This window comes from Octodon degus, unplaced genomic scaffold, assembly GCF_000260255.1.
Source record: "Octodon degus isolate 3935 unplaced genomic scaffold, OctDeg1.0 scaffold00118, whole genome shotgun sequence".
Classification (NCBI taxonomy): Eukaryota; Metazoa; Chordata; class Mammalia; order Rodentia; family Octodontidae; genus Octodon; species Octodon degus.
This window is the reverse complement of record NW_004524694.1, coordinates 4,022,122-4,047,720: the sequence shown is the minus strand read 5'-3', so window position 1 is coordinate 4,047,720 and position 25,599 is coordinate 4,022,122. Positions and strand designations below refer to the sequence as shown.

General features: G+C 36.4%; 2 protein-coding genes across 4 annotated transcripts in view; one reads left to right on the top strand and one right to left on the bottom strand.

Moving 5' to 3' along the window:
• Positions 1-5,189, bottom strand: part of Eny2 (ENY2, transcription and export complex 2 subunit) — a 12,203-nt gene extending 7,014 nt beyond the window's left edge. The window contains exons 1-2 of one of the 3 annotated variants that reach the window (XM_004640076.2): positions 5,109-5,189; positions 3,570-3,646 (exon numbers count right to left, since the gene is read on the bottom strand). In XM_004640076.2, the coding sequence (XP_004640133.1) occupies positions 3,570-3,637 (68 nt within the window). In that variant the 5' untranslated portion in view covers positions 3,638-3,646; positions 5,109-5,189. Of the gene's footprint in view, positions 1-3,569; positions 3,647-4,441; positions 4,461-5,036 lie in introns of those variants that run through there. The other 2 variants (XM_004640075.2, XM_023699955.1) reach the window with 2 other exon arrangements.
• A 220-nt stretch (positions 5,190-5,409) lies between these two features.
• Nudcd1 (NudC domain containing 1) overlaps positions 5,410-25,599 on the top strand; it is a 69,584-nt gene continuing 49,394 nt past the window's right edge. The window contains exons 1-3 of the mRNA XM_004640092.2: positions 5,410-5,622; positions 12,074-12,228; positions 25,092-25,277. Of these exons, the coding sequence (XP_004640149.1) occupies positions 5,505-5,622; positions 12,074-12,228; positions 25,092-25,277 (459 nt within the window). The 5' untranslated portion in view covers positions 5,410-5,504. The remainder of the gene's footprint in view (positions 5,623-12,073; positions 12,229-25,091; positions 25,278-25,599) is intronic.

The window sequence follows — 25,599 nt, the reverse complement described above, 5'->3', positions numbered from 1 at the left end:
CTCTGATGTGGCCAAAGGCAAGGTCTTCCTCTTCTTCTTTCTCTTCCCACTGAAGGACTCTGAGTGGTCAAAGGCCTGCTTCCTGGGGCTGGGTGACTTCTCTGTCTGTCTCGCTTGTGATGTGGGCTCAGATTCTGGGAGTTCTTCATAAAAGTTGCTGTGGCCTGTCTTTTTCTTCTTTTTTTTCTTCAACAAGGGTATATGGGACATCTGCTCTTGGCTTATAGTCCTAGAGTGGAATGTGGTCCTCACAGAATTATCAGCAAAATAATTCTTATCATTTACACCTGAGTACTGAGTCTCTGGTTCTTTGACTACCTCCTTCTTCTTCTTCTTTTTCTCTGGAAGCCCAACATCCAGGTCTACTTTCTGAGTTTTGGTGATCATTTCTGCAGGACACACCGCCCCGCCTCCACCGAGCTTGTACTTCTGAAATCTTCAAATTTAAAAATCCATTCTTGCCCAGAAATTCTATTTTTTAGCTCTCTTACTGCCTCACTATACCTCTCATCTAACCTCATACTGCCACTACCTCTCCACATTTTAATAAGTCAGCAAATATGCCTATGGGGATTTAATTAGCAGTATCTTTTTCTTTCTCTTCTTTTCTTTCTCTTTTTTTTTTTTTTTTGGTTTGTTTGTTTCTTTTTGTGACCAGCTCAGCCTGCCCTCGGGGCAGGGCTGGTGCGGCATGTGGTGCCAGGGATTGAACAATGGTCCCTATGCTTGCCTAAGTTTGCCTAGGCAGGCACTTCAGACATCTGAGCTATCTTGCTGGGCCCTCTTTTTTTTACTTAATGGCAAAAATGACATCTACCACAACTAATGGCATCATGGATACAATATTTCTATATTTCTTTACCACTCCTGCTCTTACAAATCCACAATCCTACACCAAATTTCTTAAAGATATTTTCCACGTAAACTTCTCTTCTGATAATCTTAAGAAATCTGCTGTATGACATTTCTACCTTGAAATTTCATTAAGTTTTTTGTAGGGCCAAAATCAACTCCAAATTATCTTAATATTCTACTTATTTTATTCTCAAACAACAACTCCACTCTTCTGGGTTGCTGGACTAGAGACCCTTGCAGCATCCTTCACTGTTCACATCTCAAAGATTTTAGTTTTAAAATATATATACTTAGAATTCAAATGTTTCTACCATTATCACCATCTTTTGTCTAGACTGTTAGCTAATTTCCTAAATTACCTCCCTGATTCATACCACTGCTCAACACCCTCCCTGGCCTCTCCAGCTTGCTTAGAATAAAATTCCCACACACAGCTGGGAGCAGTGGCACACACCTGAAATCCCAGCACTGAAGGAGGTGCAGGCAGGAGGACCATAAGTAGTAAGTCCCACTAGGAACCTTGAGATCTAGTCTCAAAAATAAAAATGTGTGGAAAGGTGGTTCAGTATGTGACGATGCTAGGTTTAATCTCCAGTTCTGGGAAAAAAGTCTACCTTAGCCCAAGAGATCTTCCATGATTTACCTTATCCCCAACAGTACTTCTGACTTTATCTCCTTTCTCCCTCATCCAACTTACTCAGATTCCTTAGCACTCTTCTTACGGCACTTACGAACTTTAGTATATTATACGTTATCTGTTTCCTGGAATGTAGGTTCCAGAAGAGTAGACTTAATTTTATTTAGATAGCTGCAGCAGCACCTAACAGCATGACACATGATAAAAACTCAGTAACTTCAAGTTTCATGTATGAAAAAAAACAAAAAAAATATAATTCCCTGTACTTATTACTAACAGTATTATCCTTTTAAGTTACCCATGGTACTATTCTAAATGGCTCCTTCCTCATAGCAAAAACTGCTTCTTTAAAAAAAAAATGTAACTTCTCCTTTCCATTTTTGCAGTTTTCCATTTTTTAACCCAATACAATCTTCAAACTATTTTTTCTGCTATCTAGACCTCTGCAAGTCATTTCCCCACATAGCCAGAAGAAAATCTCTGAAGTATAAATGCAATCTAGTCATTTCCTTTCTTAAAATCTTTTAATTCCCATCATGCAACAATAAAGCTAGGAGCACTTGCAAACCATGGTATCATATAATCTTTGATAGAAAAAATACTCCCATTCCCAGAACATGAATCTGGGTAGAAATACGGCCTAAACAAGGTTTTCCGTAAATTTCCTATGACCTGAGATGGTAATCAAGGCAGGCCCTTTCATAAGGAAGGGAGGCTGGGCCTGTTAAGAATAAAAACAACGTAGAGAAAAGCAGAACTGAGAAGAAAAGAAAAATATTCTTAGCAATAACTTCTGCATGTGTGGACTCAATGATGGATGAAACAATTCCAAGCCCTACATATTTTAATTGTATGAATTTATACATTTCCACTGGTTAAGTCTGTTGCTGAGTTCAGTTTTTATTATTTTCAACTGAATTATTCTGACTTACACAAAAATCCACTCCTCCACTCCAACCACATGTTCTCATAATTTATCCTCTAACTCTCCGCAAGTATTTTGCAATTACTTTCCAGTTCTCAGAGTAGTATCATGTTATATTAAACAATGACTTTGCATACTTACATATTCTCTTCCCTCTGTGTAAAATATCCTCTTTTATTTGACTGAAGAACTGCTAGTCCTTGAATCTCACCTTTAACTATTCTATGAGATCACACTTGAGCAAATTAACTCAAAAAGACTTGAAAGACTTTACATATGTCTCTTGTAAACTTTACCGTTCTGCTCTTGGGTGTCTTTCTTGATTCTCAGCCTTTTCTTTGTACTTCTAAATCCACTCATTCTTCAAGTATTTACTTGGCCAATTAGATGTGAGGTGTTAAGAGTAGATGCTGGGCATACAAAGGTATTTCTACCCTCATGGAACTTAGATCACAATGGAGGACAAACTAGTGAAGTAGGTAGCTAGACTCCAGTGTAATTAAATACAACCATAGAACAAAGTATTAGGGATTTAATCAATGGGTTCCATGAAGAAGAAATATCTATTTTTTGATGAATGAGTTAAAATCTGCTGCATATGAGCCTGGTGTGGTGGCACATGCCTGTATCCCCAGCACATGGAAGGCAGGAAGACTGCGGTAAGTTCAAGGGCAGCCTGGGCTAAACAGTGAGCTCAACGCCAGCCTCAACTATACATAATAGAACCATGTCTCAAAAAAAAAACAACAAAAAACAAAAAACAAGCAACAAAAGTAACTCACTACAAATGAAAAGAGAATAGAAATAGCACAGGCTGCCTTGTGATCAAGAGTTTGGCAACTGAACATCATTTGGTATCATGTTGTCTCCCTGATGCATCATGCTTTCAACTGTAATTCTCTGTATGAGACTTATGTATGTCTTCTCTATTACACTTCTTTGAAAGGTAAGCATTTTTTCCTGTCTTTCTACATTACCTTCTTCACTTGAATTCTTGCAATGCTGACTTAAATAATTTCTTATAGATCTTAGGAACAGAAATTTCTGATAATCTTGATTTTCTTTCCACTGACATGCTTTGTTTCTTGATATTTAGATTTCCAGAATGTAAATGTGGCAAAATATAATTTATAAACACAGTCTACAACTTACCGTTCTCTTTCTCCAGTTTCTATTAACTTTTGGTTAATCGCTGCTCTCATCTGCGCATCTTTGTTCATCTTGCTAACCTGGACATCAACGTGTATTTTCAGATATAAGACACTCAAGAAACATTTACTTCTAAATCTTCTAGGCAAATATCCTAACAGGTTTAACATTCCATCAACTGAAGGACTGGTAAATGTCAAGCACAGTAATGATATCATTATTTATTGCATCCCAAGAAGTCTGATGCACATATTCACTATACAATTTCCTTCCCCCATATGATTTTTACTAATACAGTTTTAAATAAGTTTTATTACAACATTAAACATTTAAGTGCCTGATACTAAGCTAATTCTTTGTGAATTTTTTAAAAATCCTAATTCCCAACCTTATTGCTACATATTATGACCATAATTTCCATTTTACATATGAGGAAACTGAGGCACAGAGATAAAATGAAAACAGAATTGGAATTTGAGTATTTTGATTCCAGTCGACCCTGCTCATAACTGAATGCTGATCATTTCTGCACTTTTAACTGCATTCAAAATTTGGGGAAGCTACATAACCTACACATCAAAGACTAAACATTATTAGTGAAAAATGAAACTACCAGGCAAAACTCTGTGTTTTGTAGAATGTATTTAGAATTACAACTGCTACACTCCCTGTGAGTGTGTGTATGTGTGTATTACTAAGCACACATAATGCTGGCAGAATACAGGGAAAACAAATCTTTTCATTCTTAGTAAATTCTCAACTGTCTGTAAAAACAGAGAGCCCAATTGAAAATGATGTAGAAATGAAAGTAAAGTTAAATTCTTAAGACATCTAAGCCATTTGAAAATTTAAATAAATCTTGCTTATAAACTAATCTTTTCCTACACCTAGTGATTCTGTCATTAACTTGAATTTTGTTTTCTCCTCCACAGGAAAAACAAAAAACAAACAAACAAACAAACAAAAAACCTCAAGAATGACAGTAAGTTTTCAGAGTTGGAATTATTTTCTTCCTCCCTGGGGAACAAGGCAAAGGATGGAGAAAGAACTAGGAAATGTTTGCTTTTGCAGTTGGTGTTGGCGCTTTTCAGAATAACTACTTTCGTTCAGTCTGGTCAGTGCAACACTGAACTTGCCCCCGCCCTGGCCCCCCAAATGCGGAGAGTGACCTTGGTCAAGTCACTTCTTAAAGGCCTCAGTTTCCTCACCGGTAAAACGCGGGCGCTAGGGGATCCCTCCCATTTCAGACTTTTGGGAAAACATAATAGGGCGGGGACTGCTGGAGAGGCGGGAGGGAGGAGCCAGAAAACAAAGCGAGGACTGGCTGCGGGCCAACTCCAGCAGCACGCCCAGTCGGAGAGCCCTACAGGCCCGCCTGCGCGGGTCGGGGACGCTAATGAGAGACAGCACATCGAAAGGAGCCTGGGCCGGGCCCGGGTCCCGGCCCTGAGGACCACGGGCATAGCTCACCACCATCACCGCGGGCGAGGGCCGTCCCTTCCCAGCGACGAAATGACCCTTGCGCTGGCGACCGTTACCTACCACACTCTTCCGGCTGCCCGGACTTAGACCCTCAGTAGCTCGGGCACCTAAGCACACAGAAAGCTAGAACACGCATTTCCGGGGCGGGGTCTCGCCACCCTGCCTATAATATGAGAATTTAACTAGCGCGGGCCGCCTCCTGGCCGCTCAGCTCTCTGGGTAAGAGAGTCCAGACCCCGCCAATGTTCGGACTGTAAGTAATCAGAAAACTACATCACCCAGCATGCAATGTAGACACCTTTCTCACAGACACTACATTTCCCAGAAGGCCCTTTGAAGCGTAGTGCTTTCTGGGGTGGGAACCACCACGCTGCCTCACAGATTTAGATGGATGTCTGAGGCGCGCATCTTTTAACGGGTGGTTTATTATTTCTGACGCTAGGACCTTGGACGGTGATGGAGGTGGCAGCTAATTGCTCTCTGCGGGTGAAGAGACCTCTGTTGGACCCCCGCTTCGAGGGTTACAAGCTCTCTCTCGAGCCGCTGCCCTGTTACCAGCTGGAGCTTGATGCAGGTGGGAAGCAGCGGCGCCCCGTCTCACTCAGTTCCTTTACTCTTTCGGCTGTTGTCGCCCTGAACCTTCCCGCTTTTTATTTCTGTTGCGGCCACGCAAGGTAACACTGCCTTCTTCCTGGCCCTCCCGCCTAGGTGCGCCCTGAGCGGCTGTCCCCGAGCCCCGCGGGAGCTAGTTAGCGGCAAGATCCTGCTCTGCGCTCGCAGTCGGCGCGCGGGCCGCCTCCCAGCTCCGCGTACCCCGCGCGTCCCTATTTCACGGCAGGCTCCGGACCTTGCGAGCCTCGTCTGCGGACGTACTCCCCGAGAAGCCACACCTCTTTGGAAAATCCCCATCTCGTTTCCTCTGACGCAGAGCCTTTTCTTAGGAGAGAAGCTCAGTTGTGGACAAAAAACGCTTTCAGTTACAGAGGTCCTGCGAACTGTCTTCCAGGGACTCACTAGAAATTTTTGAGGAAATGATGATTTAGCAACCACGCTACTACTAGTTTCGTTTCTGTTAACGATGATGACAGCGGAAAGATGTGAATTTTTTTAAATTCATGCCCTACTGATTTTTATGCATGTTGTCAGTACGTCACATTTTGAGAAATATTGGTCCGTAGTTAATTAGGCTTTAGAGAATCAAATAAATGTTTATTAATTCTTTGATTAAATTCAAAAACATATCAAGGGCCGTTTTGTAAAACGTTATCAAAATGAGTAAGACACAGACTATAAGTGTATGACATAGGTATTGCCTAGTGAGGAAGAAGTGTCTAAATAATTAGAAAAATGATGTGCACAGTGCTGTGGTACTGTTGAGAGTCCTTCTAAACCAGCACGTGGATCAGGGAAGGCTTCTTGGAGAGGTTGGTATCTAAGCTGAGCTTTAATAAAGACTAGGTAGGAGTTGATTTTCCATTTGCTTTTGGTCTTTTTGTCAGTAAATGATACTTTCATGTTGAGTTTGCTAATTCATTGAAACGAGATGAAACTCAGATTCAGTACCTCAGATGAAAAAGCACTTGCTCACAGATACATGGGTAAGTTAGGGTTCTAGCCCTAACTGGACTCTTTCACACCCGTAGATGCACGAGTGTGGTAGGCATCTCTGCTTCTCTTGACTTCCTCATAAGTTTGAGAGTTCCCTGGCTATAGCCTGATTTATTTTATCTAATCTTTACTCTCCTTCATGTGGGCTCATTCTACTGCAGGATAGTTAAGGCTTTTCCAGATGGTAACTTTTTCCATGTGCTTCCTGCATTAAGTTTGCTACTGTACTATTGGCCCGCACAAATGAAATAATCAAGCCTAGTTTGGGAAGGATGCACTAAAGACCCTAGATCCAAGGAGGTGTAAAATTTGAGATTGTTACTGTAAGTCTGTGGAGCTGTTCGTGTTAGAGTCATCTTTAGTGTATTTTGTTCTACCCAGTTTTTTCAGCAAGTGCATTAAATGCCACATTTTGACTTTATGCCTTTGTCCTAGTCATTTGTCTAAAATACAATAATCTGACTAGCTTTCTCTTTAGAGCTCAGTCATTCCATTAGTCATAAGACTAATTATTTTTATTTCAATCTTTATTTATATGATGGGTGTTGTCTTCTATTAGCTCCATGAAAACTGTCTGATGTTTCTCTTTTATACACTGTTTCCGTAATTCTTGGTGCATGCAGTATTAGGTGCTCAATAACACAAGTTGTAAACATGGGAAAACATGAACAAAGGGAAAGAGTAAGTTCCGTGCAGGACACTATTAAAATCTTACATTCAAGGGGCAAAAAAAAAAAAAAAAAAAAAAAACCTGAAAAGTGAGAGGAGTTAAGGACTCATTGGTTTTTGGACTTCATTTGTGCTTCCCACAATTTTTTATAGGCCATTACAACAAAGATAAACTTCAACTGTCTAGTTTTGTCAATTTTTTCATTTTTAAGTGAAAATGTTTCTCAGTCATTTATCTTTTCATAAATATTTTAACATAAAAAGCAAGAATTCAAACTCAATACTTTTTAAATTGAAACCCTTAACTTTTATTACAAACTTGCTAAGGTTTTGTTTTGTTTCTGTATTTAGGGCAGGGTCTACAGGGTCTCACTATGTAGATTGGACTCAGTGATCTTCCTGTTTACAGCCTCCCAAGTCCTGGGATTACAGTGCCCAATCACCATCTCTGTGCACCCTCCAGGCAGGCCTGCACACTGGGGATTGAACCCAGCTGATGCACTATGCCTAAGCAGGCGCTTTAGTCTGCTGAGCTGTCAGGCCGGCCCACAAATTTGCTAAGTTTTAATCACCCATTTCACCTGTGTTGATTTTAAATTCTGTGTTTAAAATAATGCTCTATTGGAAGTGATATGCTCATTGTGAGTTTTAAGTATAAAGGTAAGTGAACAGTTCAATACCTTACCCTCAGGCTTTGTAAAGGTCAAGTTTGGAAGATGGAAGCGGGGGCTTTCTTTAAGAATTATTTGTGGGCTGGGGAGATGGCTCAGTAGAATAAGTGCTTCCCTGGCAAGCACAAGGGTCTGAGTTCAATCCCTGGTTCCGCCAAAAAAAAAAAGAATTATTTGAGAACCAGGGATGTAGCTCAACATCTGAAATTTACTTGAGGTTGTTTTTAATCCTTTTCATAATTATCAATCCTAGAAATAGTAAGGTATAATTGAAGTTACTAACAATTTGATTTCTGTTATCCTCACCCATGAAGTTCACTCAGCGTGATTACTTTGAGATATTTCTTGTTGCATGAGAAAGTATTAAAATATCTGATTATAATTATGAATTTCTTTAGTTTTCCATGTAGTTTTATCAGTTTTTGCATCATGTCTTAAGGTTCTAATTGTAAACATTTATTATTATGTCCTCTTGGTAAGTTGACCATTCATCATAATGGAATGACTTTTATCTCCAACAATATTTTTTATTTAGAAGTTTGTCTGTTACCATATCAGCTTTCTTGATTAATTTTCCATAGTATATGTATATGTTTCCATCTTTTTTTTTACTTTCAGTCTATTTGTATAGTTTTAATTAATATACATTTCTTAGAACTAAGTCTTGCTTTTTCATACAGCCTGATAATCTCTATTAGACTATCTGTATTTAATGTGATTATCGATTGGTTTAGGTTTGTATTTTGCTTATTTTACCTAGTCTTTGGGAGAATGTAATTTTCTCATTTTTCTGAGAATGTTTTGTATTGAAAAAAAATTTTTTTTAATGTATTTGGTTGTTACAGGGTCTCGCTGCACAGCTCGGACTCATAGTGATCCTCCTATTTTCAGCCTCCCTGGAGCTGGGATTACAGGCATGCACCACTATGCCCAGACTCTAGCAGGCTCAGCCCACCCTGGGGGTGGGGCTGATGCTGCATGTGGTGCACAGGATCGAAGTGCACTCCCTGCACGTGCATAAACTTGTCTAAGCAGGCACTTTGGTCTGCTGCGCTATCTCGCTGACCCCCATGTTGAAAAAATTTTAAATCGTATTGGTTTTTTATTTTCATTAGTTGGATTTTAGCTATAACTTCTTATTATAGTGATCATTTTAGGGTATATAATATACATTCATAACTTATAGTACAGGAGAAATTCAGATGATAGTAAGGCTATTTAGTATGAAGCATAAGAACCTTATGGTAGTATATTTTGTTTTATTTTCTCTTGGCCCTTAGCCTCTTATCGTCATAAAATTTACTTTCACATGTTATTGGAAATCACTAATTTTTTAAAATTATTTTTGTTTAGATCTCTTTTAAACAGGTTTAAATAGAAAAAAAAAATCTGTGTGTTTAGTCATGTAATTGCTATTCCTTTATATTGCTCCACATTTTATCCGGTATAATTATCCTCCATGAATGACTTAATGTTTTGATCATCTTCTGGTGATGCAGTCATTCCCGTTTTTGAAAACAGGTTTCTGAGAACAATTTTGTTTTTCTTTGATATAAAAAATATATATTTGCCATGCATAGATTCCTAGGTTGGTAGTTTTTTTCATTCTCTTTGTCCTACAGTCTTCTCACATTATCCTGTGTGTGTTGGTCTATACATAGCATGCCTTTTCCTGTGGCTGTTTTAAGAGTTTTCTCCTTTACATTTGTTTTGAGCAGTTTGATGATGCTATGCCTAAGTGCTATTTTTTTATGAATCTTGTAATTGGCATTTTTTGAGCTTATAAAATAGTTTATATTTATCATCAAATTTGCAAAAATTTGTTTGCTATTTCTTCCACTTTTGTTTTGACATTTCCATGTTCATGTCCTTAATTTCATTAAGTTACTCTTGCAGTGTTAATTTTACTAATCCCATCTAGTGTACTTTTATTTTAGATATATATATATATTGAATTTCTAAATCCTTGACTTAAATCTTTTTCACATCTTTTATTCCCTTTCTTATTTTAAATACTTGGAGTACTTGTTGTGGTCTCTCTAGGCTATTTTTTTCCTTCAAAGCAGAGAAGTTAAGTTGGTAAAGATTTAGTCTCTAGTTGGAATAAAGGAAGGAAAAGGACCACATAGTCATTGTTTTGATGTAGAGATATCTATAAAACTCCTATCTACTGCTACAAAGGAAAATATGGAGGACAACAAGATGACATGGTTTGATCACAGAAGCACTGTATAAAACAGTTTCATGGGAGCAGTACTCCAGTTGCTGGGCCTGCCCTGTTCTGTAAGTCTTACTTCAGAACTCTTTACACAGATTTGTACAGTACTCTTATGTTTTTATACTTTCATGCACAAGATAAACCAAGTAAGTACAAGACTTTCTAGGTATTGACTGGCTCCAAAGGTGATCTTTGTAATCATGTTCTTGCTTTTTCACTTGCCCTTTAAAACAAAACAAACTAATGTATTTATAGAAATAGTAGATTGAATATTGGTAGTTTCATATGGCTCAATATATTTCAAGAGAATAATAAGCAGTGGTGACTATCTCTGTTAGCAGCACTGGGTAGGAGTCAAGTTAGCTTCTCTTGCCAGTATTTACCCAAAGCCAAGTGCAGTGTCTGGTACACAGTAGACTATTTAGTAAGTAACTTAGGAGTGAAAAGTTAGGCTTCTGGGGCCCCATGAGCTTTGATAATTTTCCTATGAAAAACTATATTATTTGAGGTTTATAAGAATTTTGGAGGATTGGGGGAGAATTTTTTTCTTGTGAGGCCCGAAGGGTGTTTGTTTTTCATAAAGGACTAAAAAAAATGATATTTTTTTTTTTTTTTTAAGCAAAGCTTGTTTCTAATGAAGCATTCACTACATCCACTTTTCTGTAATAGAATTCCTCTTCAACCATTTCAAAGATCCAGGTTAGTGCCTCCCCATTCTCTATTCCCTTTCTTGGGAGGGTTTCGCAAAAGAGCTCCACTCACAGTGGCTTAGCTTTGTCAGATTCTGGATGCTTCTGTTCTCTTTTCAGTTGCTCTGGCTTTGTCCTTTTTACTCAAAGATTGAGTAAAAATAAATATGGGCCAGAAAGCAGGCTTTTTCTACTAATGAGAGTTTTACAAAATAGTAACCATGTATATGCCATATCTTCATGTTATATCATGTAAATTATCTTGTTGAAATGCAGCAACTAAAATGCTGGTCTCCGAACAGTGGTTCTCCACTTCTAAATATGTTTGCAGATAAGGTGTTGTAGTAAAGCAAATTGCTAAAAACCTCTGGCTTGTTTATAATTACCTATGGCTCTGCCAAATATGGAGAAAATATATTGGTTATATTATTATCTAATATCAGTACCTTAAGCTTTTATATTACCATGCATATTTCCTGCCTTATGAGTTTCATCCACACTGTGGTGCTAACAAACCATTCCTATTTAATAAAATATGTATTTCTACTCAGTCCTTATGAACAGTTCTTTCTTTGCATTAAACAGTAGTTTCCTCAACCTCCACTGAATTGCTCATAAAATTATGAGCTTTTTCTCTGAAGTGTTTAAATTGCAGTCATCTCTCACCTGGATGACTGCACTAGTTCACTGAGTCATCTTCCTGGCTGTAGTACTTCTTGTGCTGTATGTGGCACTATGGCCTCTAGTTCTTTGAACACAAGATCTTCCTCCTACTTTTGCCTATTTTCATTTTGCCTGGTACGCATAAAGGGGTATATGCGGATGTATGGTAGGTTTTTTTTTTCTTAAATTCTTTTGTATCTTGACTGCATCTTTGGAAAGTTGTCATTAATTTCCTTAAGTAAAGTATGTTATGTGTTTAGAGTTTAAAGACACTTTTTAGGTTGGGCTTATTTGCCCAATGTACAGGAAGCCCATCATTACTTTTTAATTTCTATTCTACTTATTCATAATTTAAGAGGTTCCTAAAGAAAGGAGAGTTGCATGAATCATGAATTATCCTGAAGACCTTTGTGATGGGCATTATATGATTTCTTTGCCTGGTAGCCACTTTGTAAAACGAAACAGTCTGAAGTAAAACTTGATTGTATTTATTTTTCTGTATTTCAGCTGTGGCAGAAGTAAAACTTCGAGATGACCAATATACACTGGAACACATGCATGCTTTTGGGATGTACAATTACCTACATTGTGATTCATGGTATCAAGACAGTGTATACTACATTGACAGCCTTGGAAGAATTATGAATTTAACCGTGATGCTGGTAAGAAAGATGTGCAGTATAGTAATTTGTCTAATTGTATTTGATCTTTAATTTTCGTTTTTGAATCTGATGTTCATCAAACTAAGGTACATATACCATCAATATTTGGAATCTTATCATTTGTGTAAGGCTCCATTTCTGTTTAATTTGATTTTCTTTGTTCCTGGTACCTACTCTTGTTTTTAGAGACAGTGTCTTCCTATGTTGTCCAGGCTGGTCTTAATTTGTTCAGTCCTCCTGCCGTAGCTCCTGCATGTTGGGATTACAGTCATGTGCCAATATGCCTGGCTGTTCCTGATACTTACTCTTATTTATACCTGACTAATCCCATTATCAGGCAACTACTCTAGTGGAATTTATCTATTAATAACTGATTAGGTTTGCTTTTCCTGCGTGAGGTATTATCCTCAACTTTTATAAAGGGCTTGCCTTTTTTTTTTTGCCTTTTAGTTAATTATTGTGTTATATCACTAAACTACATTAGTTGGGTGCAAACATTTAGGATTGTTTGATCCATCATGAATTGAATCTTTAGCAGTATGAAATGTGCTCCTGTCTGTAGATTTCTAATAATTTTGCTCTTGAAATCCTTTTATTGTATAATGTTCATATAGTCATTGCTATGTAGACATTGCTGACTTTTTAAACATTGGTATTGGTATCTTTTTCCTTTTTCTTATATCAATGTTCTTTATATGGTTGGGTCTTGTTTTTATTCAGTGTGAAAAATACCATCTTTTCTATCTCCATTACATTCTCCCTATTTTTAAATATGTAATTTTAGAAGAAGCAGGTGTTCATATGATGTGAAAAACAAACTTAAGAATAATATCTAGTGAAGTTTCTCATCTATCCTGTCTTCAATACTCATTTCCCCTGTAATTTCTTTATTACTTTTTTGTTTGGCCTTCCAGAGGTGATAGAGATGTTATTTGTTTTAAATATGAACACAAAATGATGAATATATATATTTTTAAATATAAACTTTTCAACCTGGTACATATAATTCATAATGCTTTCACTCCAACCTTGTCTTCCACTATTTTGGATACTGTACTCCAGCAATTCTTGCAGCTCCTGAGACAGGCCCTATAATTCTAGAGCTACTGGTCTTATCTTGTTACGACCTCTACCTAGAGTATACTTTTAGTTCTATCAGACTACTTCCCAGTTCTCAGTTAAATCCCAGGTAACCATTTTTTCACTTGAAAAGTTTGTCCTGACTTTCGTCTTTGGCTATCTCAGGGAACTTCATACTGTTGACAGATCTACATAGGATGTGAACTCTCTCTCCCGAAGTTACTGAACTTTTCTGTACAAGACCAAGTATTTCAGACATTATGAGCCAGTGTCTTGTTGTAACTCCTCACTTTTGTTGGTTTAGTGGAAAACTGCAGTAGATATTTAAAAATAGATATATATGGCTATATGTCAGTAAAAGCAGATGACAGGCCAGAATTGATTGTGGAGTATAGTTTGCTATAGGTTTTTCTTACATTTCTATAATTCTGTCACCCAACAAAGTATTTATTTGTTAAATGAATTATAGACATGAAAAGCTTGTTCTTACTCTTGGCTTTGCATTTTAATAGGCTTTTCGTACTATTCTAATGCAAGTGCAGGTCAGTGTTCTGTATTGATGATGCAGTGTTTATCTCAAAATATTAGGAAAGAAGTGAGGCGTTCCTTGGTAATGGTAAATCTCTTCTTCCAGGTGGCTCCAAACACCTAAGCAAATCAGTAGATAAATGTTGATTGTTTCTTATTGGAGCAGAGGTGGTATAAACTGACATATCATTTATTCTCTTACATATCAGTTACTTTTCCTTACCAGAACTACCATAGTAAGAATAATAGAACTATAATAGAAGCCCAGGGGACATAAGCCAGCTAAAGTCATGGAACACACTTGCTTGTTGGTCACTATGCTCTGATCTGTCTGACCAGATAGATTTTGATATAGGGTTGTGCCTGTGTGTGGCCATAGTGCCACTCTTCTATAGTATTTGCAACATCACTTTATTCTCCCAATTTTCTGATGCAATAAAGATTACATGGTGGATCCTAATAGTATCATAATTTTATTCATAATTTTTCATAGGTTTCTTGTGGCACATATGATACAATTCTTGAGGGTTAGGTAGTAGAGCGGGCGGTAATCAAAAATTTAAGTTATATTTGCCAAATTACAAAGTAGCTTTTTTTTAAAATTTTTTTTGTATTTAGGACAGGGTGTACAGGGTCGCACTGCGTAGATCAGACTCGAAGTGATCCTCCTGTTTACAGCCTCTCAAGTGAGGGATTACAGGTGCGTGCCACCGTGCCCAGTTTCAATCACCATCTCAACGCGCCCCAGGGGCAGAGCCAGCACAACAGGTTGGGGGAATCACACTGTTGACCCCTGCATCTGCCTAAGCAGGTGCTTTAATCTGCTGAGCTATTTGGCTGGCCCAACATATTTATTAAGAACCAAGTCTTTGCAAGATGTTGTAATTATATTCTGGTACTTACATGTTTTAGGTACTAAGATAATATGAATATGCAGGTAACGTTACATAGTAATGTATGTGAGCTATAAGAAAAGGTAGTGTGGGTTTCATATATCTGTTACTTCAGTTTCCTCATACAAAGTAAGGATGATGTTAAGATATCTATAAGGTTTAAAAAGCAAGTTGGAAGAAAATACTCGGAAAAATGGAAGCCATTATGCAAATATAAAGACACAGTAGTAGGATTGGTCACTATACAGTTGAGGAAAGTGAGGAGCAGAGATGTAAGTAACTAAGTGAACAGATGTCTGAGTCCAGGTTTGAACTGATATGCTCCAGTGTACCACCATTTTTTTTTGTTTGTTTGTTACTGGTTAATAGAGACAGACAGTTGAGCAATGTAAGCAATATTATGTGGTATCTTCCAAGCAAACCAAATGTTGTTTGGTTCTGACAAACTAAAATCTAGGTTAAAGTTTTAGTCTTAGTGTTAGCTTCTGTATCTTCTCCCTATTCTTAAAATTAAACAGGGTTCACGTATAGTTGGTTATAACATGAAATAAATACGGTATATAAGTAAAGATACATTGGCTTAGTGGCATGTTGGTAAACATAAATGTTCTCTGGGTGGGAGGTGGAGCTGATGATAATTATTGGTGCTGGTATGAGGGTTTATTGTACAATATTTTCTAGCTGGTCTGATATGTGTTTAAAATTTTCAACATTAAAATAGTGAAAATTTTAAAAATTACAAAGAAAATATTTCTTGTCTATGTGGTTTTCTAGTTTCTTAGAGACAAGAGAGTATTTGTAGTATTTGTTATAGTGGGTCCACATTTAAAGTATTGCTATGGTTTACATTTTTGGTGTTGACTGAATTGTGTGCCCTAAATTCATATGTTGAACGTTAATCCTCAATGTGATGATAGTTGGAGATAGGGCTTTTAGGAGGTAAGGCTTATTAAATGAGAGTGTACGAGTACAGACGTAATTAACAAGGTCATAGCATCATAAGAAGAGAGAGCTCCTATCACTTGTACATACTGTGTAAAAACTCCCTGAGAATCAGTGACTAGGTGGTGTTTGCAAGCCAAGAGGAGAGCTTCCCTAACAACCGACCCTACTGAATCTTGATGTGATACCTATAACTAAAGAAATATGAGAAGGTTCTCTTAAGCTGCCCAGTTGTATAATGTTTTGTTTTGGCGGCTCTACCAGACTAATATAGGTAGATTCTGTCTTAGAGCTGGCTTTGCAGTGGACATTCTTGACATTTGACAATTCACTTCCTCTTTTTGGGTCCCCATGTACTCATTAGAAAATAAACGTGATCAACGTTATGTATGAAACCCCACGTAAAGCCTGAAAGAGTCCTTGTAGTTGCATAAGCATGCAAGACCAACTACCTCTTTTAAGCCCCCCTTATTGTTTGTGTGCCTATCATTTCTATGTGGAATTTTTTAAAGAATGAATTCTCCCACAAAAGAAGTCTGACAATTGGCTAAGATTATTTCTAAGACTCATTGTAGTACTTCTTTATGTTACTGCATAAATTTTAAAGCATATGTTCTCAATCTGAAAGTCTTTCAGTTTTAAAGAATGTGTTAATGGGGCTGGGGAGATGGCTCAGTAGAATAAGCGCTTCCCTACCAAGTTCTAATAGGCCTGAGTTCAATCTCTGATTCCGGCCAAAAAAAAGAATGTGTTACTGTTTAGAATTTTCAGTTATAATGGCCATTTTACTGTTTCTTATAGAATGTAGCATTGTACTAATTCTAGCCTTTGTATTTGCTAGCAGACAAGAAAAGTGGCTAAAAGCCATGGCTAATCTACAAATTGGATTATATTTCTGAAATTATGATTTTGACTCTAAATATATGTTGTAAAACAGTTTGTTGCCAAACAGTTACTTAAAGTTTTTATGTCATGGACTTTAGTCATATGCTTAAATCCATTGGGAAGAATTTAAAAATTATCATGTCTTAAATAAAATTAAAGAAAAATTTAGGAGATTTTAATAATAGGCATCATATTTTCATTGTCTTTCTCATGGCCCTGTTCATTTTTTAAAAAGATGATTCAGGCAACTCAAACCCAAGTGCCTGTTTTGCTCTTTATCCTCTGAATCATGTTTCAAATTTATTTACATCATGCACTTTAGATTAATTTTACTGACTTGTTGGATTTATATAGTCTTTAGATGTTCCCACCAGTATTTGTCATTAAAATCTCATTTCTTTCTTTTTTCTTAAAGAAGTTTTTTTGTTTGTTTTTATTCTTAGTAAAATAGAAATGTTTCGCTCTTGGAAAAGGAACATTTTCAGTAAAGCCCAATGATAGTCATTTAAATAAGTATCTCATTTCTTCTCCTTTAGGGGGAAAGCTTTATTAGGTATCTTTCAAAGACATACTAATGAGAACATTTTTGTTTATTTTCACCAGTTTTTTTCATTTCTTAATATTTGCTGGAAAAAAAAATCCAGTGGAAGAAACACTCATTTTGTTTGTTGAGATAATTTTCTGTTATGATTACAGAAACTTTCCAAATGGTTTCTTCTCTGTGTTTAGTAGCCATGTACACAGATACAGTGCTAAAAAGCAGTAGTAAAAGTAAGATGCAATATTAGTATGAAAAATGTTAAGGGACACATTGGTCAGGGAAGGTTTCGTGAGATGTCACCTTAATGGAGATGTGGCCTTGAAAGAATTTTGAAGAATGAGAATTTGTTATGCAAATTGGATTAGTCATTGTGCAGTTGGATCTGGGTAGGAGGGGATCTGGTTATGTTACTGTGTACTAAACTAGCGGGACTATCAGGTGCCCATTATTCCTCCTACTGTAGGCATTTGGGAATGCTGCAACATACAGAATAAGATCTTTACTACTTTATTGTTTTACAGCAAAATATAGACTTTTTCTGTGATTTTTACCTTCATATTGAAATAGCACCCTCTTTTGATACATATTCATACATGTTCAAGTCAATATACATTTAAATTGTTTCCTGATAAAATTAGAACTTTTAAGCATAATTTAGAATGATTTCTGGAAGTGTCTATTAGCTGCCTTTTGTTTTTTCTCCATTATTGTTCTCTTCCTTGATCTAAAGAACATGATATGTACTCTGTTCAGCAATTAGATTGTGTAACTAGAAAGACATCAGGTACTCTAAAAATAGTTTACTGGATTTTTTAGGGAAAAGACCCATATATCATAATTCTCCCACTAAGTAACTGTGGGGTTCAGCACCCCCAGTGTTGGTTTCTGTAGGTGTTATTTTTTAGACTGGCAAGTGTCCCAAGAGGATTCTTTCAGTTTCTTGTTGGAGAGGTGTTACAGGGCCTGATCCTGCGATCCAAGCAGAAGAGTTTGTGGTCTCATCTTGTAATGTGGTTTCCTTCACTGGTTCTCTTATAACCATTCAGTGGTATCCTTTATTCTGGTGCTCAGTTAATGTCTACGATTCAGTCTATTTTAAACTTTTGTTCCACCTCCAGGTTTTTGGTGGTTTTTTTGTTTGTTTGTTTGTTTGTTTTGTTTTGTTTTTATCTAGGGTCAGAGATTTACATTGATTTAGAGAAGATACCATTTTTATGGCTTCCCCCCCCACTCCAGAACATAGTATGCCTTTTTATTTATTTAGATCTACTTTTATGCCCTTAAGTAATATGTATATATTCTTTCTATTGATTTTTAAATATTTTATTGTTTCTACCTCTTAATTTGAATTGAACATAATCTTTTTATTTTTAATAGCCACCTTTTCTAGGTGGCTATTAATAGAACAACTGTGTCATATCAGTAGCTACCCTATTTGATAATTCAGTAATTTTCTCTAGTTTTCTAAGTGTAGAGTTATATCATTAGAAAATAATTTATCTCCCCACTATTTATAAAAGTGGAAATAGTGTTCTCCTGTCATTTTTGTTATTTCTATTTGTACTTACTGTTTTTATGTGTCACAAATTTTATGCACTGCCCTTAAGTTCCCGCTTATCAGTAGTGATCACGTATTCTTCCAGCAAAGGATAGGTTGGCCTTGCTGAATTCAGGCCTGAGTGAGGCAGCACATCATGGTGGCAAAACAGAAGACTGAGGGTGCACAGTCCTTTTACCATCACAGGCCCAGGGTACCAAAGATACTCCCACTGGGCCCTATTTCTTAGGGGTTCTACCATTTCCCAGAGGCTCCAAGCTGGGAATCCAGCCTTAAACAATGGCACTTTACCAGACGTTCAAGTCCCAAGTCCTAGATAATAACAGTCTTTGCTTCCCTAAGTACTAACTTCATCATCATCATTATCATCATCGTCATCATCATCAAGAAAGGGTTTCACTATGCAGTTCAGGCTGGCCTTGAAATCTGTAGCTCAGGCTAGCCTTGTATTCAGAGGGATTCTCCTGCCTCAGCCTCCTGAGTGTTGGGATTACAGGCATGTGCCACCACTCCTAAATTTAACTTTTTTGGTAAGAGTATATTCTTTTGATTCATTGTTGGATTCTGTTTCTGACATTTTATTTAAAACATTGCATTTGTCTTCACAAATCCATGAATTTTGTGATGCTAGATTTTGATTCTTAACTATTAAGGGACTTTTTTTTGAAGAGTGTAACAGTTGAAGATTAGAATATTCTGTTCTTCCTATGTTAAATATGGATGTATTATATTTTGTTTTTCTTTAAGTGAAATGATCCATTGTCCCTTAAATTTAAAAATTACTGCAATAATAATGTATGCATCATGCTTACAAGATTAGCTCTTTTCCTCTTTCCTCTCTGTGTTCTTCTTTACTCAGTCAAGTTTTAGAAGGATTATATTTTTAAGAGGCCCTGTTTTAGGTGCTCTTAGTTGTTTTCTACCTTGTTAGTTCAGCTTCTTTTATTTGCAAACTCTGTTGCATTTTAGTATCACTTGGAATAATTGATCAAAACAAAAGCTAATGTCAGATACCATTCCCAGACATCCTCATTCAACAAGTTAGTATTAGCTGTAGTCTGGGAATCTAAGTTTCACCAAGCACCTCAGGTGATGCTTGTGTTCCAGCGATGACCATGTATGAAGAAACTGTACACAGAGGGTACAGAGCAGTGCCTTGTTTTACCGTTAGCAGCGGTGGGAATCAACCTACTCTGAGCTTGTGTGTTTGGAGCAGCAGAAGGAATGATCACTGAGGAGTCTGCTGTTAAAGCTCTTAGAAGTGGAATTCTGATAGCCATATTCATGTCTGTTTCTTGTTTTGAGTCAAAGGCTCAGGTGCACAATACCACTATCTTGTACTGCTGTACAGATGACCACCCTTGTTAAATCTGGCTAAACCCTGTTTAAGTAAGTAGAAGCATATTCTAGGGCCCAGGAGTCCACAATTCCTTTACTTATCTGACTTTATCTTAGAGCCAGCAGGTGGCAGCAGTTCAGCAGCTTTATAGGATGATACTTCCCTGTTTAATTCATGGGATTACAGTCTTTAACGTTTGAGAATGTCAGTTTGGAGGAAATTTGCCTGTCGTAGAAAATGCCTTAGGAAAACAAGAGGTTCTGATTATATTACTTAATGGCTCATTGTAGGGTAGTATATTTCATTTGTTAATATGTAGGCTATTGTGTCTTTGCTGTTGTTTTTGTTTTGTTTTGTTTTCAATTTACTTCTAAAGCTATCTTGTTTTTGCTACTAAGTAGAATGTTTTCTTGTGATGTCTTCTTAAGATTCAGGGCCTGTTAACAAAATTTCATTTGTAAGCACGTGTTTGTGAAGCTCTGTTTGGAGTGACAGTTTACAACTACTTTTTAGTTAAGCTCTTTGTATGCCAATACATTCATCTCTAGACCTAAATCTCTGCTTACTTATAACAAGTTAATTAACAAGGAGCTAGTTATTTACTGATTAAAGAAAAAATAAACCTGGCAGTGGCTAGTGCATACCTATAATCTCAGCAGTTTGGGAGACTAAATCAAGAGGATTGCAAGTTCAAGCTCAGGATGGGTAACTTAGTGGTACTGTGAGACCCTGTCTCAAAAACAAAACTTTTTAAAGGACTAGGGTTATAGTTTAATGCGAAGGCCCTGGCTTTAATCCTCAGTCTTATGTGTGTTTGATATATCATTGAAAGATTCATTGTACATAAAGACAGTCCTCAAACTATAATTGATTAAAATATTTATTACTAAAGCTTTGGCCAAAAAGAAGAAAAAAGAGACTTATCTTCTAAATGAAGATAATAATTATTAGTGATGAAAGCTTTTCTTCAGAAAAAGACCACTTCTTTTTAAAAAGGCAAAATTTTAAATTCCAGTATGTAATAATATTGGTAAATGGCATTTCTAATTACTTTTCCTGAGCACTTTTTAAAGCATGAATGAGCTCTTTTATGTATGTGTATGTGTTAGAAAAATACTTTGTTAGTTCAAAGCTTCTGTGCTTGTAACTGCAACTGTGAGGGTCCCCAGTTCTTGACATAAGTATATATGACTTATGTACTGCTTACTTATAATGTCGTATGTATGTAGTATGTAAACATTATAGCCTTTTATTATATCTGGTTGTCTCAGTAATTTTAAGTGAAAATACTATGTAATAGCCTGATGAAGTATGATAGTTGCAGTCAAAGTTGGTATTGTAAAGTTGCATTGAGACCCAAAGTTTCAATTGTTATGAAAGATGTGGGAAATATGTTTTTCTGTAGAAAATATGAAATAGAAGGAAAAAGTACTGACTTCTAGAGTAAGGATGTCCAAGATTGGAATTTTGACCCTGCATCTTCTAACAGTGGAGCTACAGTCAAATTTTTCATTTTGAACTTTTCTGTCTTAAAGTAAAAGTAATAAATCCAGTTGCAAGTAATAATTAAATGAGATGGCAAAAGGCAAAGTGCTTAATATGCTTATATATTATAATCATCATAATGTTCCTCCACTTGTCAATGAAATCTTTGTGAAATATTACCTCACAATATTTTTTAATATCCTTAAACATAGCCCTTTTTGTGAGGAAAAAGAAAATGCTTGAAACTTGGATACTATAGATCCAGTGGTACATCCAAGATGTTATTATGAGAACACAGTAAAATCACCAATGGAGGTTATTCAGAAATAATGTAATGCTCTAGTGCAGATTTACAAAAGAAAAGATTTCATTGCTTACTGTGCAATTAAAATTATAATGTATTCTTTCAGAATTAAATTTCAAACACCAGGAGCAGTAGATTGCTTTCACTGTAATTATCATTTAACTCAAGTAAGAGTGGTGCTATGTGTTTACTTTTTGTGTTTTAAATTAATTTTGGTTTCACATTTATACACTTTAGTTTCTTAATTATTCTACTGAATATTATACAAAATTAGCTGAATAATTATCTTTCTGCCAACCTCAGTTATGGCAACCATGTATTTAACAAAAAATGGATTAAACATGTATATTGTGTAAGGACTGGAGAACAGTGATGTGGCAAGTTTCTCTGTGCATTCCTTTTAATAGTGGTTCTCTAGATTAAATACAGTGAGCAGCATGTAACAGACCACCGGAGAATTTTTTTGAAACAACTGTTTTGAAGAGACCTTTGTCATGTTAATATACACACACATATCAGTCATAAATTGCTCAGTGTAAAAGTCTGTATTTGAAACAGAGGAGAAAAAGTGCTTTTACTCTCAATCTCTAGCACCAGCCATACTCCAGTTTTTCTTTCAAAGTGATGAATATTAACAAGTCAACATGCATCTCTCTATACCTTACTGTGTGCAGACTACCACAGTGTTTATTTCAGCCTATGTTGAATATGTTCTGCATCATTATTTATTTTTTTGTTAGTGTCTTGTTGGTCTTTTTTGGTTTTTATTTTTCTATGAGCAATATAAGCCTACTGAAGTGTATTTAACAGTTTGGTATAGAGTGTATGTTCCAGACAGAGACACCAGGCACACCTCTGTGTTTGGATGAGCTGGTATTATTACTTTTGCAGCAGGGAGAATATACACCACAAAGGAGCACACAGGGTATCTCAGAAAAAGGCCTTGGAAGCAGTGATAGTAAGGAATGGGGCTTGTGTTAGGGGATTTGGGGATGGGTTTAAGAAAGTAGAATTTGAGAGGATACAGTAAAAAAAAAAAAAAACGGCTCGGTAATTCTTTAATGTGTAGATCTTAGCATTATCTGGGACTGAAGGCAAGACTGAGGTTTAGACTAATTAGCAGGGAAGCTGGAGTTGCTCGTATTGGCCTGGATTTAGAGTCATAATTGTATTGTGAGGTGTTCACAGTTTATCTGTGTTCAGAGATCATTATGGAGTCGTAGAATTTTTATCTTGTTCTCTCATGGTCATGCAATATGTTCTGTAAATTGCTTACGTTGAGTAAAACAGTCCTGTTACTGCCAGGCTAGTTTACAATAAAAGCCAGACTTGGCAAATACTGTGAGGCAGCCTTCATCCTGTCAGGCCTGCCATTTTCCTCTTTAGTCAGCTGATGAAACAACATGATCATCTAGTTTTTGTAAGTACAAGCTTACATTTTTTTGCATTGTTGAAATGAGCATTTCTGTGACGTGGAATTTTTTGTATATATGTCAGTGTTCTGACAAATTCCTGCAAGGGGAATTGAATCAAAGTATATTTAAGACTTCCTCATAAAACTTCATGTATTATCCTCTTAAAGGATTATACATATTTGCACTCCTATCACCAGGGTACTTGTGATACTTAAGAAAAAACATTACCAGTGTTGATTTTTTTTTTCTGGCTGATGAGGGCTTTATTTTTTATTTATTACTAGTAAGTTTGGCCTTTTTAAAAAAGTAACCATAATTTTTCTTTTGGTGTTCTCTTCCTGATTAAACATTTTAGATAACTGCCTATTGTTTTAAGGACTCATCTATATATTATAGATGTTAGTCATGTGTTGATGATATTTTTCTCTTTAGTATCTAATTTTTTTAATAGTAGAAAAATCTTACCGATATGAAATGATAAAAATACTTACCCTCTAAAAATATGTTTACTTTTAACACATTTAGATATTATCTGATACTGAATTTCTGAATATGTAGGAGGAAGATATTAAATGTAACTTTTTCCTCAAAGATTCTTGAGTGTCCCAGTACCATTTGTTGACTAGTCCATTTCTTCTCAGTAATTAGAAATACCACAGCCTGTGTTCTCAATGCTGATTCAGTCATCAGCCTCTGGCAAAATTTTTCTTAATTGACCTCTGCTTAATAACTGACTGGATTCACTTCAGTATTATGCAAATCAGTCAGGGAAAGAAGGGTGTTATGAAAAACCTAAATTGGATACTTTAAAAAGAAACTGTAAAAAAGGAAAAGAAAAGAAACTGTAGGTCACTAAAAACTTGTGATTGTGAAGATATTGTATATTTATTACATTTCACTTACATGTAAATATATATATTAAATAATTTTAGGAGCAAGATATGAACTATAAGAATCAAGTATAACTTCTATAAGAAAATCTTAACTGACAAGTAAAACTTGAAACACACGCGCGCACACACACACACACAATAATTGTTACATTGCTCTCAATCTGGTTTAGTAAGGAAGCTTATTTCCTGATGAGTAAACATTTTGATGTTTCCCTCTAAAACATTGTAATTTTGCAATCCACTTCATAGCTTTAAATTGTAAAGGCACACCACAAGTAAAAACTTGCAAACAAATACCTGAGATTGTAGTAGTCTTATTTCATTCTACAAGCTGATGTCTGTGTAGTCTTTTAGAACATGATGTGATATTTATGATCAGTGATTTAAAATAATGACCATTAACTCTACAGTTGAAAGAAAACCAGATTGCTTCATAGATTATCCATTACTATGTAGCAACTTTAGAACTTAGTGTCTTTAAGCAAGAAGAATTTCTGATCTCACTGGGTTTGTGGTCAGAAATGAGGGAGTGGTTCAAATGTGTTGTCTGGCTGAGGATTTCTCATAGGGCTGTGATCACCACTGGGGCTGCAGTCATTTGATGATTTGATTAGAACCACAGGATACATTTCAAAAAGGTTTTATTCATACAGTGCTGGTTAATGAGCAGGGCCCAGAGTTCCTCCACATATGGGTTCTTCCCAGAGCCACTTCTGCATCCTTACAACATGGTAGCTCCTTTCCCTTAGAATATGGAATTCAAGAAAGAGAATAAAGCAGAGGATAAAAAGGTGTTTGATAATCTGTAGGCCTAGACATTACATGCCATCTATCCTGTCTACCAAATTTAATTTGCTAGGAGTGAGTTAGTAGTAGAGCTCAGAGGAAGAGGAATTAGTTCTAACTCTTGAATAAAAGAAGAACTGATCCACTATGTTTTGAGTGTATATAATTCCTGGAAGAGGAAGTGATTCACTTACAATGTTTAGTTTCTTTTTAGGATACTGCATTAGGAAAACCACGAGAGGTATTCCGACTTCCTACAGATTTGACAACATATGATAATCGCCTTTGTGCATCTATGCATTTCACATCATCCACCTGGGTTACCTTGTCAGATGGAACTGGGAGATTGTATGTCATTGGAACAGGTGAACGTGGAAATAGTGCTTCTGAGAAATGGGAGGTAAGTGGTGCTCTTTTCTTCAAGATTATGCAAAGTCCAGAAAGCATATGTAAATTAGACTATTTATTTAGTCTTTTTGGATACAGGGTTCCACTATGCAGTTCAGGTTGACCTTCAACTCACTTTGTAGCCCAGACTGGCCTTGAACTCACAATCCTTCTACCTCAGCCTTCTGAGGACTGGGATTACAGGTATGTACCACCATGCCTGGCCCAGACTTTATTTATTTTAATAACACTTTTCAAGCACAGTCTATATATACCCTTTTGATTTTTCTGATCTATTATTCTAGATGTCTATTTAATTGCATTATAGAAACATA